Source organism: Phyllobates terribilis, unplaced genomic scaffold (genome assembly GCF_046119375.1).
Source record: "Phyllobates terribilis strain yellow unplaced genomic scaffold, ASM4611937v1 Scaffold_7__3_contigs__length_470593459, whole genome shotgun sequence".
Lineage (NCBI taxonomy): Eukaryota > Metazoa > Chordata > Amphibia > Anura > Dendrobatidae > Phyllobates > Phyllobates terribilis.
The window spans coordinates 152,781,947-152,800,265 of NW_027362767.1; the positions used below are offsets into that span (position 1 = coordinate 152,781,947).

Here is an 18,319-nt window from a genome sequence, read left to right on the forward strand (position 1 = left end):
ACAGATTAGCTAGTATACATTTATGTACAGAAACTCCCCCCCCTTTCCACTAAGTTGGGGGGGCACAAATTAAATTGCCAGCCCAGCATCAATGCTAAAGATCTAAAATGGGAGTTGGGGGCAGCGCATAATAAAAATAATCCCGGCACCTTAATCAAATACAATGCTGGAATTAAAAATGTGGACAATCAACCAAGTGTTCGATGACTTGAATGAGCTTGTGTAGCTCAGAATGGTGCCGCTAGATGGCGCCATGACTAAAACAGCCACAATGAAGCTGGCTGTTATTCTCTACCATGCAGAGGGCAGCAGCCATTTTTATTTAAAGGAATTTTTTACCCCAAATTTTTTCTCTCTCAAAACCGCAAACTAGCTTCCCCCATCGCCCATTTTCATAAACAGAGGATTATTTACTCGATCTGTTCAATGGCAGCCTTTATTTCGAGGGGTAAAAATATGACCATTTGTAATATTTCAGATATTTTTAGGTCATAATGCCAGAACATCCTTACAGCCTATTCCAACCCCCAGTAATACATGGAACAATCAAAGTTGAGACCTTAACGGGACAACCCGCCCTTGTTCCAATGTCTGATGATCACGTTGGTGGAGGTACAGGGCTCGAACCTACGAGCAAGAGGTCAGTGAAACCCCATTTGTGCAGCTTAGAGGTTTCCAATTCTCTTGGTGTTTTCAAGAGAATCTTCAGTAAAAAAAAAAACAAAAAAAAAAAAACACCCAAGACCTCCTCCTCATCGGTCAAGTATCTGGAGGATACCGGCGACTTAGATTACAGGTTAATGCTTTGTACACGATTACTCCGAGACCACTTGGTTGATTGTGCATTTAGTGTTCACAGATCCAACGCACCCATGTGCATCACATCGCACTTTTGCTTAAATATTTGGCACTTAAAATGTCAAAAATTCTGGAAAAATATATATATATATATATATATATATATATTTTAGAGCACATTAGAGGGGTTTAGAGCACATTAACTACCTGCGTTTACAGAAGTTGTTACAATAGCAACTTCTTAACACTAGAGGGGGCTCTTTGTTCAAACCATCAGCGATGTCGAGCTCAAAGCCTTGGCGTGCATGCGATACGCAACATGGCCGCAACTGGCTGGTCCAGTGTCAGAGGCCCTGAGAATTCCCTAAAACTTGAGGGGGGAGAAAAAAAAAAAAATGCTTCTCTAAACCTCCATAATAAAAAAGTAGATAACTTAATGTTAATATCAAGTTAAAGATAGCACACACACGCTGTATAATACAATATAGCAAGCCTACATCCGTCAGAAAAAAAAAAGCAGCATCTAGATTAACCTGGCACTTGGGGTAGGGTCAGGGGAAGGTATGGTGTTTAAATTCCATTTTTTTTTTTATTATTATTTATTTTTTTTAAAGGTTACTTTTAACTTTGTAGAAGTCACTTCCTAGCAGATGGCATGAAGGGTTATGTAATGGGTTTTCCCCTGTTCCTGAGTACAACCGATCTTCGGGTAAGTGAGAATTTATAAGAGAAAAAAAAATAAAATTTTTTGCTCCAACTTAAAAATTCCAAAAAGTTGAAAAACAAAGTTTCGCAAAAAAAAAATAAGTTAAAGCAGCAGTACTTACACCGGACATTCAATTAATCACTATACGACTGACAGCCAAGCAAAAACAGGAATTTTTTTAGATATCAATACTCTAGTAGGTTTGGAGTATAATAATATATAAAAGTGGGTTATTTACCTTAAGAAAAAAAAAAAACATTTGCAAAAAAAAAAAAAATAGGGCCCTCAGGACAAGTAACATCCAACTCTGGAGGACCCAACACGTTCACACAATACTTGAAGTTCATAGGGAAGAGTAATACTTCATTTCTCCTGAGGGGGAGCTAGCAGATTTGGTTCCCATTCACAAGGATTCTTAGAAAAGAGTAGGGTTGAGAATAGGTAAAAATGAAAACTGTCCAGGAGCCCAAAAGTGGCCGTGCACATTAGACAGAAGGTCAATGGTTGACCAAATTGGTGTTCGACAGTTTTGGCCATACCTATTCAATGACATTAGGCAAAGGACTAACCATCTTTCTGAGTATCAAAGATAATTCGTCCGAGAAGAAGACAGTTTCAAACATGGCTGGCTTCCTTCCAGACGATGGGGTGTCACCGGTTGGCTAAAAGATCAGTAGTTTTAGTTGAAAAAGGCCTTTAGTTAAGACAGTGTTTCGCAGTCTGATCACGGGTCTCAACTCAACCACTAAATCCAAAAGTGTAGGTCAACAGACCCGGTCATGTGTCAGAGGACTGTGAAGGTGTAAAATTTGCAATTTTCTTTGCCTTTTAAGAAAAATGGTAGAAAAGGGGAAGGATAAAGAACACTTTGATGTGTATGACTTGATTGGGTTTTTTTTTTTTTTTCAGAGAAGTTCCAGAGGAAAAGCAGAGAATGAATGTACGCGGAAGAGAGAAGCGGGGCAAGGTGTTACCAGGACAGGTTGGACCGCATTCTTGGATGTGACATTGGTAACTAGTACTCAATCTGAGGAACCCAAAAAAAAAAAAAAAAAAAGAAGAGTTTATAAAAGAGTAGCACCCGTGGGGGATGAAGGTGTCCAATTTCTCTTCATCCAATTAACATACCAGAGATGCAAAGAAAACAAAAATGTTACGTATCAGATTCGTAACTGCACTTGGAAGAGGAAAAAAAAAAAAAAGTCTCGAATGAATCACAGGCCGCACCCGGTTTCATAAGAACCAAGAAAATTACTTGTCAACTGACTTTACCGGAGGATCTGTGTTACAGGCAGCTCCAATACTAAAGATTTTCTCAAGCAGGAGAAGAGGTAAAATTGCCAAACTTTTCACCAAGGAACATGGAGACATACATGCCAACTAAGGCTGTCAGAAACCAAAGAATCCAACCCTGAAATTGAGCAGAAGTGCTTTCTTTAAACTCAGCATTTCAAGGAGAAATTTTATGGAGGACATCCAGTACAGAAGTTATCAACCAAGCGTCTACACACTCACTATTGGAGGTGGATCACAATGCCCAGGAGTTTTATATATGAGGGGTTCTTCTTCACATGCTAGCGATGAGATTACGGTTTTAAATTTTCTCAACGAAAAAAAAAAAAAAAAAACCGAGAGAAGATGGAAAAGTTATGCCATGCTTGATCCTATAAAAAGACTGCCTTTCGAAGACTTGAAAAGTTTGACCAGACTTTTACATTTCAGCCATCGCCTTCAATGAAGGAAAGACTCGTCCTTTAAGACCTGACCCTCATCCAAAGACGCCTAATCTTAATGCTATTCGATATTGTAAAGGGAGAACTGTGTGCAAATCCAAGAGTTAGCCATTTCAGGCTGGGAATCCATGGCGTCCCACCAATGGACAAGCAAGAGGAAAGCTGTAAAAATCTGGCCTTCACGATTCCTAATTTAGTCTTCGTTAGATCATACGAGTAAGTGATCTGCACAGCCCTTTATCCTTAACGATAAGGACTCTAAGTCGGTGGCTGATATTGACACTTCGAGCCTCCTAATTACCGGGAATGCATGGACGTCACAAGAGAGGAAATCAAGGCGGACGTCTGTTCGAGAAAGCCGAGACAAAAGGGAGAAGATCAGTGGTGGAACATGTGCAGTTTTTTGTTTTATTTCCCTAAACTTCCTGCGTTCACTGGAGTCCGCTTCCTGTAGGTCACAAAAACCACAAGTTCCACATCCTGGCGTTTCTACTCCCATACGTCTGAGGAATTGGGAACGAAGGTCTTTTTTTTCTCTAGCACCGGGTCAATGACCTGGATCTGCTCGTTTTCTGTGGAAACAGTACTGCCGCTTTAAGATTTGCTGTGTAAAATCGTGAGACTTTTCAAGTATAAAAATAGGACTTCTCACTAATGTCACAACGGGGTGTGTGTGTGGGGGGAAAAATATATGAATGAAGACATCTTCATCCACGCCCACTCGTAAACTCACATCTAGTCTCTACAACCCATGTCATAGTGTCAAGTTTTCCAGCAAACCCACTTACCCTGTTATTTAATTTTTTCTTTTTCTTAATTACTTTTTTTTTTTTGCTAAAAGTGCAAAACCCCTGAATATGTTAAAAAGCAACCCGTATCTCAAAACCATGAGGGGGCAAATGTCATAGAAAGCAACATTACTCAGCTCCCAGGTAGAGAACTATGCCATATCATTATCACTATTAGAAAAACAGGACTGATGTCGCCACCTAGGGAGGAAAAATGCTGAAGTTTTAAAAAAAAAAAAAAAAAGTTGTAAAGATGGAGCCCCCCCCCTTTACATTTATAGGAGGTAATGGTTTCCTGAAACCTCACAAGCAACAAAAAAAAAATGTACATGTAGTTTTAGTAAATCTGTCTGGGAATAAATGAGACTACAATAGCTAACCTCACCCCTTTCTGCAGCAATGCCACATAAATAGGATAATACATAAAAAAATAAAATGGATATATTTATTCCAGTACTAGGAGTCGGCGGCTGCAGCGACGGTGTTGGTAGCCACAGACAGGTCGGAGGAGCGGCAGCCACTTATGATGCAGCTGACCTTCCTGCACTCTCTATCCTCCACCACTTCCGCCTGCCGGTCCCCGTTCCAGAGACGTTTGAGGCGCAGCTTCGGCGGTAGAGAGTCCTCCTTCTTTTCAACTACGGTGATTTCGTCTTTTACAGACTTCTCGCAGGACTCAGCTGGAACTTCAGTACCTTCCTTGGGGTAGATAAATTTGGATGAAGCGGTGGAGAACTGCAGCCAGGAAGGAGCAGCGGGTTTGACAAAAGTATGGCCTGGTTTTTCAGAGTCCACATTTGGAGAAAAAGCTTCAGATTCATCGGATTCTTCCTTTTCTATACGGTCTGGGCAACCTTGCTCCTCGTCAGAAAAGAGATCGTCGTCGTCAGACACTGGCTCCACTTTCACGGGCAGCAGAGGCGGTTGTGGAGGAGCCGGGCGATTTTCATCAGAGCTTTGGGCATGTTCTTTATTTTTACGTCCCATTGGTGGTGGCTGCAGCTTGATGGGGAGTGATGGCTGATCTTCTGGTGGGAAGGGACGATGTGGCGGCGGCATCATGAAGTTAGGAAATCTTGGTAAAGTCCGTGGACTTAAGTGGTAGTTAAATACTGAGCAGGCTTGGGCCTGCAGGTAGTGTTTCATCTCTTCTGGGTTGAAGTTGAAATAGCTGCTACTTTGGAAAGCTGGGCTCAGTCCAGGAGAAGGACTGTAAGAAAAGACTGTTGGAGTCAGCGACAAGGCAGGCGAGATGGGTACGCTCATGAGCCCACCACGCCCGGGCAGCGGAGACACGGCAAAGGGACTGTGGGCATCCGAGTACATGCCAGGCATCGAAAACACTGGAAGCATGAGATCAGGTTTATGCTTTTGGAGGCCGTGGTGACCCGTGCCAGCGGTATTCCGATTGGACATGTGGTCCGCCCCGCGACGCCAGTCTGCCGAATGAAGCTCTTCCTGTTCGGTAGGAATTGGTTTCCGCTCGTTGACGTCGTTTAGGGATTCCCTGCTGGACTGGGCAGAGGAGCTTCCAGTAAAAGGATTCATGTGTCCGTCTTCACTGGGGGAATCTAAAGGCGAAAAATGGAAGTGGGAGGAGGCGGTGGGGACCGGGGGAGCACTTTGAGGAACGGCACCTAAGTAAACAAAGACAAAAAGCTTTATGTAAATCTGAAGAAGATGTAAATAAAATAAAAGTAAAAAAAAGGGCCAGTTTTCATATTGAAGAGATTCTCTATGTCAATGTGCAGCTGTGGAGAGTAGTAAAGACGTAATGAGCTGCGTACGAGGCCGGACCAACTCTGGATCCTTCCATCGCTATGCGCAAGGACCTGCCATCAGCTTCGACCCCTACATTTCAGCGATTGTTAAGAGGTCTGCCTGCAGAGACCCCAACCAAAATGACTAACACCACTACAGGAAATTCATTAATATGGCGGAATAGAAGAATCCAGTCGGGGGCATCTTAAGCCTTTCTTGCCCTCGGCTCACTGCCAGTGAAGCCTTCTAGAAGAGGTGGACTCAGATTTTTGATGACCTGCAGCCATTTGGCATCTGTCGCAAGTAAATTGGTCCGCCACAATGGATTTTGCAATCCTTCAGGCCCAACGTTCGATCCGCTGAAGAATGGGAGTGGTGCTAAGTAACAGATGCCGACTTGGCGTGGTCATCCAAGATGACGACTTTCAGGGACCAGCCATGGGAGACTACATCATCACAAGAAAGGCTATCCGAAATGACTGTAGGGCCGGCATTAAAGGAGTCCTACTGTACAAGAACAGCACACGATGCACCAAGCCTCTGTGCACACTGGGGTAGAATTTTTTTGCTTTGTATTCACGGAAAACATTTTGATGAACGTGTTAAAGTAAATGGGTGAAGAGCTGTATATATTTTATTTTATATTTATTTTTTAAACTCCTGTATGACGCAGCTTTTGTGATGGGGCTATGTTGTACAGGAGAAAATAAAAATAATTAACGCCCCCTCTTCTAACAATGGAGCAAATTAGTATACTAGGTGCCCTAACCTTAAAAATTTATTGGCCACCGTATCATCAAGACTAGTGGGTTTGCACGCTGGTCTGGATGAGGGGCAGGATGGAGCCAGCAGAACGTGGCTCATAAGAGGAGCTCACCTATTAATGAACCAAGTGAAGTGGCATAACGAATGCTATCGCACGCCGTGAATGAAGGAAGGTCGGGGTTACCACACCAGTCCTGCTCACTTTATCAAGTGAAAACACCAAAAGTTGCTATGTTTTCACGCAGTCAAAAAAGTTTTGCAATTCTTCAAAACCTGTTATTTAATGAATCGGGAGACATCAAGAAAGTTATCATCTCTGCTGTACCCCTTTATGGCGTCTTCTGCATACAAAGAATAGCTTTTCGTTCTGTTTGCCCAGTCACTTTCAGGATTAAATACTTAACACCCCTTTGTGCAGATTGTGACTTTTTGGGTCCCCTGCTCCCCCTACTACAGGATCAGCTGCTGCAAAGAGCAGAAATGAAACCAGAAGGTTCGCTCCTTCCTAACAAGCTTGTGTTTCCTGCTGGTTCTGCCCCTGGCAGGAAAAGAGAAAGCCACGATGGATGAAGTCTGACGTGGAGACTTAGGCAGCAGCCGCCTGACTGTGCATCTAGAGTCACCGTGCAGAAACAACCCAGTAACCCCCAGCCGGCGAGGCTCCGTCCGACCCCAAGGCCGGTGATATTCACAGAATTAACAGCAGGGGAATTCCATCACATTTCACAGAATTAACAAAAAGAGAAGTGCTGCGGCCGATGGCTACCGGCAAGCCAAGGAGGAACGTGGCATGCGATTTCTGTAGGACGACGATTGCACAACGTATATATTATTTTTGTTTGTTATAGTCCAGTGCCCGTCTGACCCAGTGATAAGTCACAGCGCCGGTACTGGAAGGAAAGGCCTCGTGTTATGCATCCATTGTTCAGGGAGAATTGCCTATCCCCCAAATATGGATGCACAATCTACGGGAGCTTAGAGGGGACACAAAACTGCCAAAACTAATTGCAAGGCTGTATAGGTCACATTACACTGATTAACCAGCAAGCTTTAAAGCCATATTCAAATTAGCCTGGATGCGCACTGGGGGTGTGTTTATGTACTGCACTGACACGCCCACAATGCACTCTGAAAGTGGAGTGATGGCAGCTAAAAGGGGCACCCTAACCCGCTGCAGTGGCCCCAATCCTAAGTCTAATGCTCTGCCTTTATCTTACCGTTGGGCCTGATGTTGATGAATGGGTAGTTGGGCATCACCAGCTTGTTGAAGTTAAACTTGTAGGTAAACCGCTTCCCCTTCGTTTTATGCAAGATCCTTTTGTTGTAGTAATACCTGCCATAGAAAAATTACCGGATTAAATAATAAATCTAAAATTTTAAAAAAACAAAACCACTACTACAACATATAAAATCTACAATCTAATACTTTAAGAGTTCTCATATTTAAAAATTATAAATCTATATTTTTATGCAGCTATAACAATTTATTTTTTTTTTTTAAACATTTTTAGAATGAAAGTTAAAAAAAAAAAAAAAAAAAAAAAAAAAAAATGTAAAATGGATATATAAAGCAGCCAGCCTGTAATCGGAGGTGTCGCCCCCTTAGCCGGCACTATAGTGCCTCATATACATGGCTCCTGATTATCTCTTCCCACCTGCCCGACACTGAGGAAGCGGCGGTCTGCGCGGCGGAGACACTGGAGGCCATCAGCAAACATGTGATCACAAGAGACCTCGCTCTGCACACAGCGGATCCGGTTTACAGCTCTGGGAAAAAGAGGAGGAGGAGGGCGGCTCGGGGCTAAAGCAACTCTTAGAAATGCAGGGTACAGATAATACGGATGTGTCATGTGCCGGATTGTTTGGTTTTTAGAATTAAAGAGAAAATCGGGTGTTTGAAAAAGTTTCCACTTTTCCTTTATTTGCAGATCAGTGGCGTCTCCGCCCTGCGATCCCCGTCATCCTCCTCTTTCCCTTCTCACTACTGATACACGGTCGCAGCCGGACGTCAATCTACCTGCAGGGGTTTTTTTTTTTTTTGCATGTGTGTCAGGGTTAAAAAGCCCAAACTTATCCATGGGAACCTGAACACGTGTAAGAGGAAAAGCAAACTGAGGCAAGTGGAGGAGATTAACCAGCGTCATCGGTTTATGGCGCTGCAAACACCAGGCGGCTACAGAAGCGTCTCCCCTTACACACCAAGACGACGCCTGTGTCTGACAGCAATGGCTCACTTAATGCCACACCGAATAGTCTGCCCATCTCCGGCCAATATCCACACGTCAGAAACCCAGCGAAGCGATGCAATTACACCAGCGTGTGCGAGCTCCACCTCAGAATTCGGAGAACAGTGGAGACTCGCTCCTCCCGTGATCAGGGATCATTATCTGCAAGTCACACCCAGCGTCATTACAGCTAATGGCGGCCAGGAGGGGCGCTGCTAAATATACTGCAGATTAAGCAACGCATTGTCCAGCACTGATTGCTGGGATCGCAGGAGAGCAGAACAGAAAAATAATCACGCTGGAATATAAAAATACTATCATATAATTAAGCTTAAAAAAAAAATAAAGAAAATATTTGTTATTACATTATTAAAAATTAAATAATGTAAAATCATAGTCCCCTATAACTGATATATATATATATATATATATATACACACACATTTAATTTTAATAAAAAAAATTAAATAGTATCTGCAATTCTAAAAAAAATTAAACATTCTTCAAAAAATTGTATTATAATTAAAATTCTATAAAATGCAAAAAATAAATTTAGATTGTTTTGGTCTCAAATTATAAACAAATATTATCTCATTTATACAATTTTTTGATAAATATATAATATTTTTGTTGTATCAAATTAAAGCAACTTTTTTTTCTCTTTTTTATATAGCTATCATATTTGGAATATATATATGCAGCAGTCGTCTGCCCATCCGGATGGAAGAGGAAGTGCAGAGACTGATGCACATGAAGAGGAAAATGGTGGAAGATTTTTTTTATTTATTTATTTTTATTTATTAAAAAAAAAAAAAAAAAAAAAAAAAAAAAAAAAAACGCCCACCATTTTCCTCTTCATGTGCATCAGTCTCTGCACTTCCTCTTCCATCCGGATGAGCAGACGACTGCTGCAGCCGATCGCAGCTCACGTCTGTGTGATAGGAGCAGGATGTGCTGAGCAGCTCTGGGCGTATAGACAAGTAATGTACTGATGGGCCGCAGCCACCATATGTTCATCCAGCAGGAAAAGGAGACTGGCGGGAAACACAAAGGGCTAGAAAAGGTGGTCAACAGCTGACAACCCCTATAATTCTGCTCCTCCATTCCTCCTACAAGTCCTGCAGACCCTCCTGCTCTTACCGGAGCGCCCGGCTGAGCTTGTCGTAGTTCATCTGCGGCTTGCACTTCCTGCGGCCCCACAGCCGGGCCACCTCGTCGGGGTCCTTGATGACGAACTCTCCATACTCCCCCTGCTGCCAGGCGATGACGTGACGGAACTCCTCCTTCTGCAGCAGCTCCAGGATGAAGTGCCATAGCTGGATCTGCCGCGAGCCCGGGCTGGACTCCGCCTTGTATGCCCAGTCCGGGAAGTGATAACCTGCAGATTGTTAAAGAAAATCAAATAAATGATAAAAAAAAAAAAAAAAAAAAAAAAGAAGGGACAAGTGATCGCAAAAGAAAAGGATCAGACAAAAACAATGGAAAAAAATAACTGAAAAATGAAAAAAAAAAAGACATTTAAGCAGAAGACGTACAGAGAAATAGAGAAGAGCAGAGATAGATTAGATTTGCCAGCATTGGACGGAAGCACAAACAGCAACCTACACATACAAAAAGGAAAACGCATCAGGCGAGAAGCTGCGGCCCCAACGAGAAGGCAGCGACACCGCGCCCCGTCCGGGATGCAGGGCGGTTATATAGGAGCACGACATCTCACTCCTCTATGGATCACTGGCCTACAGTTTAAAGGGGCTGTCCACATTTTAGGATTGTGGTGTCAAACATCTGGTTCCTTCAGCTCGTTTCAAAACGAGTAATCCAAGCTGCAGTACCGAGAACGGCCAGCGTAAGGAGCTGTACTGGTCTGCCATCCCTGGTGACAGAAGATCGGGGAGGCTGACGGATGTCAGACCCATCAATATACAAGTTGTGGAAAACCCCTTTAAAATTTCACAAAGAATCAGACTAACAAAATAAGCAAAAAATATAAAAATGGAACAGGTAGGTCAGTAAAAGCAAGAGACAAGCAGAGATATTCAGACAGGAACAGAGCAGAGACACTGACAGAGGACGGCAGCGTAATGTCAAGAGATCCCCACGCCCCCCAACTAGTCTATCCCACCACCAACACGCATCTGTGTACCACTTAGTCTCCCCGGACACATGGAAATGCCCAGCACCCGCTATATAGTCACATATATACTACAAGGTGGGCCATTTATATGGATACCCCCAAATTAAATGGGAATGGTTGGTGATATCAACTTCCTGTTTGTGGCACATTAGTATATGGGAGGGGGAAAACTTTTCCAGATGGGTGGTGACCATGGCGGCCATTTTGAAGTTGGCCATTTTGGATCAAACTTTATTTTTTTCATTGGGAAAAGGGTCATGTGACACATCAAACTTATTGAGAATTTCATAAGAAAAACAACGGTGTGCTTGGTTCTATAGCACTAGTGTGTAGGAGATCTTTTACGCCATTCTATATAACCCGGCCAGCACTAGGGTGTAGGTGGTCTTTTACGCCATTCTATATAACCCAGCCAGCACTAGGGTGTAGGTGGTCTTTCGTGCCGGGAAACGGCTGATGTCTTACCTCCCCCTCCTTTTGACTTTTCTACAATACTGCAACCGGTTTTCATCTTTCTTCTTCCTGCTGACTGTAAAAAAAAATAAAAAAATAAATATATTTGACACATAAAAAAAAAGTAAAAAATAAGAACCCATACAGTCTGGGAATGAGCCGCTGCAGCTTTATAGAATACCCTCTAGACCAGATTATGGCGGTCTCACACTGGGAGCCTCCAGTGATCAGCGGACTGAAACAGTCAATGAAGCTAGAATACAACAGCACCTTATTCTGTGTAGTGGCTGTTCTCGGTACTGCAGCTCAGCTCCCATTGACATGAATGTGACAGCAGCTGCAGTACTGAGTAGGGCCACAATGCAGCACAGAGCAGGGCCATCACGGCTCCGTTCACAGCTTATTGGAGGGTGCTGGGTGTCAGACCCCCTGTGATCCAGTACAGGTGACCCACCTTCTGTTCTGGTTTACCGCCACAGATGGGAGTGGCAGACCTCCACCATCTAATATCTAGGATAGGCTTTAATATTGGAAGCTCGGAGAACCCTTTTAATGACCACTGGAGGTCCAACATCCATGACCACCACCCATCCCAGGAATGAAGAAGTCACAGCACTACACCTCCTGGAGTACGACTCAATTCAAGTGAACAGGACACAGCTGGGTGGTCGGGAACGCTACTGTGCAGGGAAAGGGGGGATACTGTATCATAGGAGCGCAACCGTTCACCCGAAGACGGGGGGTCTGTAAAATACTACACAACGTGCTGCCGCCTCGTCACAGGTGAGCCTCGCGCTGCGCTGATCCGCATCTGACCCCTTTTGTCTCATAAGTGAAAAAGGAAACTCAACGGCTTACGCATTTCCTTCCTTGTGGTCGGAGCTGCCAAAAGCAGAGTACCGTCCACCCTCGCCACCCCGCGTGTGGTGACAAAGACAGCCGTGATCTCACAGCAGCAGCGTCAACCCGGCACGTGGAGCCGAAAACTAACCCACTGATGGTGGAAAGCATGGTGGATGCCGGCACCACCCAGAACGCGACAAACACCGCGGCCCCTTCTGTCACAGCTCCGCACCGTTTTTGGTACCACAGATCAGATTACATTGACTTAAAAAAGGAGCCGAGATGGAGAACTGCCACTACAAGGTGCTGGCTCAGCCCAGTGCCCCTTGCACTTCGGGGAGCTGATCGATGGGCAATCCCATCCATCCTAATCAATATTTAAGCCCAGGACAACCCTTTAAGCGTCCCCTTTAAGTTCCGCCGACCACAGAAACTCCACAACTTTCTCAAGGCCCATCACCATATAAGTCCTGTGGAAGCCATCCATCACACGACTGCGGGTCTAGTTGTGACCACAGAACATAAACTAAGGGTAAATTGTCATAGGAATCAATAAGACCCCAAACATCAGTGCGCCACCTTCATATAAGAGACTGATGCGAGCTTGTAACCTTTGACCATCATATTACACAGGTAATGCACGTGAAAAAATGTCATGCAATACCTCAGGTGACAAGTGTGTGTGTGTGGTGGAGGGGGGTGTTTTAGGAAGGAAGGCAACTCTTCTAAAGGGGGTTTGTATTAAGTCCAGAAGTGATCCCCTAATGATAGGGGGTGAGGTGACAAAGTCCGGGAGAAATAAGGCCACAGGTAGAACAAATGACCCAATTCGGCACACAAGGCAACGCTGACACTTAAAAAGAAATGGTGAGGAGCAGGTGTAGGGATTAAGCTACTGGCGAGAAACGCCGAGGCGTGTTCCTTTAAGCTAGACAGTCAGCGTGGAGGAAATGGGTGGACGTTGTCAGACAGCGGCTAGCATCCTCCTGTGGCACCGCCGCTCGCTTGGGATTCTCTATCGCCCCAGTGGATTCCTTCCTCCGGTGAATCTCTGATCTCTCGCCGCTCACTGACTTATCTGCAGCCCAACCACACAGACTCAGATTTATATTTATTTGTAAAAAGCCCTCACAGTCCCAGCAGGACAAGTGCATAAACCCCGATGATGGTGCATGTATCTGCAGGAGGACCCCTTTAATCTACAGAGCAGTTACCTCCTATATAGAAGCTGCAGGGAAACAGCTGCATTGTAATAAAACCATAATATGGTGCCCATGATGTACAACCACAATCTCCACCCCACACTGTGCTCTGAAGGCTAAGTAATCAACTAGGGCGACGCGTCTGGAGGCCGAATGTCACAGTATGGCGACGCTACTCACTGCTCATCCACAGCATCAATGCATTGTCGGATCCTAAGAGTTAACAAACCAGCACCAAATCTTAAATGCCCCCTCACTGAGGATATGACATGAGCCGTACAGAAGAGCCAGCAATGCTGGGATGCTGCGGGGTACAAGTCACGCTACCAAAAAACAAACCCACGTCCCGGCCCATCCCTGATCGGCATGTGGGGGGCACGGCAGGACAGCTGCACATGAAAGGTAGACACAACACAGCCCACCACATTGCGTAATCCCCCATAATCCCAGTAATCTTCCTGTTATCTACTGATACCGACTGGCAGATGCATCCAGCTCAGTATTCTGCACCGTATCCCCCGTTATAAATGTCGCGACGTCTGATCATCAGGGAAATAGCCTGAGAATGGACCACAACCGTATGCGAGCAGGAACGGCAGTAATGGTTGTCAGACAGATATCATACATGTACCCCACATGTTACAGCTGTACACAGTTGTCCCACTAAATAAAGATGTGATCATTAGAGGTCCAAGCAGTAGGGCCCCGCACCCCCACTGTGTGCCTTCCCCCGCTCCTTCCTCTATGAGCTCTGACATCTGCACGAATCCCATAGAAGTGAACGGAGCAGAGGTCACACATCACTTCGTTTACACTTGGAACTCCTGAACCTCAGTCCCAGGGACCGATCAGATCCAGAGGGACCACATATCAGCAGTCACAAGGGACATCTCCTCCAGGCCGGGGCCACAAAGCAACCTGTGTCGCACAACAAGTTACACGATAGAAGCCACGGGCGGCACAACACTAATTCACACGGGTCACATTCACTGAACGCAGCGGCAAGGGTCACCTGTGACAAAGCATCAACACTGGAGATTCTACATCATAGGAGGATGCCGGGCACAGCGACACCAGGGGAGGCAAAGCTCCAACGTGTCGCTGCAACGCAGGACGGCGAGCAGCTCTGCAGGGAACATCCTGACAGGAGCCCAGAGGCAAAACCTCGCAGGCGGAGCCCAGAGGCAAAACCTCGCAGAAAGGTACGCCCCCCCCCCCCCCGATACCCACACCGCGCAAAAAGGTACGCCCCCCCCCACCCACACCGCGCAAAAAGGTACGCCCCCCCCCCCACCCACACCGCGCAAAAAGGTACGCCCCCCCCCCACCCACACAAAAAGGTACGCCCCCCCCCCACCCACACCGCGCAAAAAGGTACGCCCCCCCCCCACCCACACCGCGCAAAAAGGTACGCCCCCCCCCACCCACACCGCGCAAAAAGGTACGCCCCCCCCCCCCCACACCGCGCAAAAAGGTACGCCCCCCCCCCACCCACACCGCGCAAAAAGGTACGCCCCCCCCCCACCCACACCGCGCAAAAAGGTACGCCCCCCCCCACCCACACCGCGCAAAAAGGTACGCCCCCCCCCACCCACACCGCGCAAAAAGGTACGCCCCCCCCCACCCACACCGCGCAAAAAGGTACGCCCCCCCCCACCCACACCGCGCAAAAAGGTACGCCCCCCCCCACCCACACCGCGCAAAAAGGTACGCCCCCCCCACCCACACCGCGCAAAAAGGTACGCCCCCCCCACCCATACCGCGCAAAAAGGTACGCCCCCCCCACCCATACCGCGCAAAAAGGTACGCCCCCCCCACCCATACCGCGCAAAAAGGTACGCCCCCCCACCCATACCGCGCAAAAAGGTACGCCCCCCCACCCATACCGCGCAAAAAGGTACGCCCCCCCCACCCATACCGCGCAAAAAGGTACGCCCCCCCACCCATACCGCGCAAAAAGGTACGCCCCCCCACCCATACCGCGCAAAAAGGTACGCCCCCCCCACCCATACCGCGCAAAAAGGTACGCCCCCCCCACCCATACCGCGCAAAAAGGTACGCCCCCCCCACCCATACCGCGCAAAAAGGTACGCCCCCCCCACCCATACCGCGCAAAAAGGTACGCCCCCCCCACCCATACCGCGCAAAAAGGTACGCCCCCCCCACCCATACCGCGCAAAAAGGTACGCCCCCCCCACCCATACCGCGCAAAAAGGTACGCCCCCCCCACCCATACCGCGCAAAAAGGTACGCCCCCCCCACCCATACCGCGCAAAAAGGTACGCCCCCCCCACCCATACCGCGCAAAAAGGTACGCCCCCCCCACCCATACCGCGCAAAAAGGTACGCCCCACCCATACCGCGCAAAAAGGTACGCCCCCCCCATACCGCGCAAAAAGGTACGCCCCCCCCCATACCGCGCAAAAAGGTACGCCCCCCCCCATACCGCGCAAAAAGGTACGCCCCCCCCCCATACCGCGCAAAAAGGTACGCCCCCCCCCATACCGCGCAAAAAGGTACGCCCCCCCATACCGCGCAAAAAGGTACGCCCCCCCATACCGCGCAAAAAGGTACGCCCCCCCATACCGCGCAAAAAGGTACGCCCCCCCATACCCATACCGCGCAAAAAGGTACGCACCCCCCCCCCCGATACCGCGCAGAAAGCCCATAATATAATCATCTATTTATATAGCGCCAACACCTATATAGCGCAGCACTTTACAATTCAGACAATCTACAGGACATCATCATCACTGTCCCCATTGGGGCTCACAATCTAAATTCACAATCAGTATGTCTGCAGTGTGGGAGGAAAAGCAAGAAGAGCAAGCACGGGGAGAAGATACAAACTCCTTGCAGATGTTGTCCTTGGTGGGATTTGAACCCAGGACCCCAGCGCTGCAAAGGAACAGTGCTAGCCACTGAGCCACCGTACAGTGCTAGCCACTATGCTGCCCAGATCATACCCCATAATACATTTATATAGCGACGACATATTCCGCAGCGCTTTACAATTCAGAGGTTCATAGACTAGAGTCATAAGTAACATAGCTAAAGATCATACAATAATTAAAGCAAAAATAATGGCGACTCTGCTGGTAAGAGCTTAGAATCTATAATGAGGTGGGGGTGACACAAAGGACAGGGGTTTATTAACATTGATGGTCCTGACATTTTGAGGGAACACCTCACGCAGCCAGCTTCTCCCCCCAATAACCCTACACTCGCAGTCGGCGCCCCGAGCAGCAGCTAGCGAGGGACAACATGGTTCATACACATGCAAAGCGCCACGGAATAAATGGCGCTATAATAATAATAAATACAACAGTGTCATAGAACCGGTGCCAAATAAAGAAGGATGGTCCCGCTCGCCGGTTCCCCCCAGATCCCCCACCAGGCCACCCCCTGCTCCCACTGTCGTCGCCTGGTTGCCCCCTCCCCGGTTCCCCTGGATCAGGGGCGACATTTCCACTCAGCGACAGCAGTGTCCCAGACGATGGCTACAGCAGACCCTGCACAGAAGTCACAGCGCCCCCCACAGACCGGAGACGGCGGTGCAGTGACACCAGGCCCCCGCAGTGACACCAGACCCCCCACACTGCTGGGACTTGTAGTCCCACGGGAACATTTAGCCACTTGTGACCCAACAAGAAGCACAGGAAGGCGACTCCCAGCAATGTCTGCAGCCCCAAATCTCGTCAGGACGGGCAGAGAAGTGAGGGCCGGGGCGGGACACGGAGGCAGACATGGACGGGGGAGCCACGAGCAGCAGACACAGGATCACTGATCTCCGGGTGAGGAGCCAGAGCAGCTCCCGGGCGCAGCACTCACCAGGGGCAGCCGCCGCGTCTTCTCCTTTCTCCTCCGCTTCCAGTCTCCTCATACAGCGAGCAGGAAGTGCCTTAATAATCCCACTTCCGGTTTACGTTTCCTTCCCCCTCCTCCCTGCTACGTGCGACGTAGGAACGTGCATCCGCAACGTCACAGCCATGCCACGCCCTAAAAAAAGATCATCGCATCGGATTGGACCGCTGCGCTGTGTTGGACACGCCCATATATTGGAATACTGCGCCCACTGACGTCACATGGCGACGTCAACAGCTCCCCTCATCCCACACACACGACGCAGGACGTAAGAAAAAAACAACACGTGACCGCAAGGCAACAAGTAGGAAGACTGTAACCGGGGAATGCCGCACGGCATGCTGGAACTTGCAGTTTCATTGACATTAAACAGTTTAATCACTTTCTAGATCACTGCAAAGCCTCGAAGGGCCTTGAAAACACTTTTGTAACACTCTGGGGTCCCCTAGGACTGGATCCCGCCCCTTTAATGCTTGTATTAACCGGACATTATGGTCATCTCTATTTTCCTTGAAAAAATAATGAAGAAGCAATGGTTGATTTCTGCCGTAACAACAAATTTGAGTATTTTTTGGAAGGAGTGAAGTTTGTGTGGTAAAAATAGAAAAATCCAGAGCCATTGCACAAAAATAGTATCAATCCATAAAGAAGCAATGGCTTTTATCAAGATGTCCAAAAATGATCCTTTTCGGGGAGCTATTGTAGCTTATAGCGCCCTATGCGGAGGTAGGATTCACAGCAGCAGCAGAGTATAGAACATGATATACAGGCAGGAGATATCCAGCAGTGTAGGGGCAGGAGCACTGGCAGCACAGTATAGAACATGATATACAGGCAGGAGATATCCGGCAGTGTAGGGGCAGGAGCACTGGCAGCACAGTATAGAACATGATATACAGGCAGGAGATATCCGGCAGTGTAGGGGCAGGAGCACTGGCAGCACAGTATAGAACATGATATACAGGCAGGAGATATCCGGCAGTGTAAGGGCAGGAGCACTGGCAGCACAGTATAGAACATGATATACAGGCAGGAGATATCCGGCAG

The 18,319-nt window shown here is 47.3% G+C and overlaps 1 protein-coding gene across 2 annotated transcripts; it reads right to left on the reverse strand.

Moving 5' to 3' along the window:
* Nucleotides 1–4,456: 4,456 nt before the first annotated feature.
* On the reverse strand, nt 4,457–17,371 carry LOC141154044 (ETS translocation variant 3-like). Of its 2 annotated transcripts, XM_073639446.1 has the most exons (5): nt 17,240–17,371; nt 11,376–11,439; nt 9,917–10,154; nt 7,769–7,884; nt 4,457–5,662 (listed from the first exon to the last, which is right to left on the reverse strand). In XM_073639446.1, exons 2-5 carry the CDS (start codon nt 11,419–11,421, stop codon nt 4,482–4,484), a joined length of 1,581 nt encoding a protein of 526 aa, XP_073495547.1. In that variant the 5' UTR covers nt 11,422–11,439; nt 17,240–17,371; the 3' UTR covers nt 4,457–4,481. The 2 variants fall into 2 exon arrangements, with proteins under 2 accessions (XP_073495547.1, XP_073495548.1); XM_073639447.1 differs by lacking the exons at nt 9,917–10,154; nt 11,376–11,439; nt 17,240–17,371 and adding an exon at nt 8,207–8,341.
* Nucleotides 17,372–18,319: the final 948 nt, after the last annotated feature.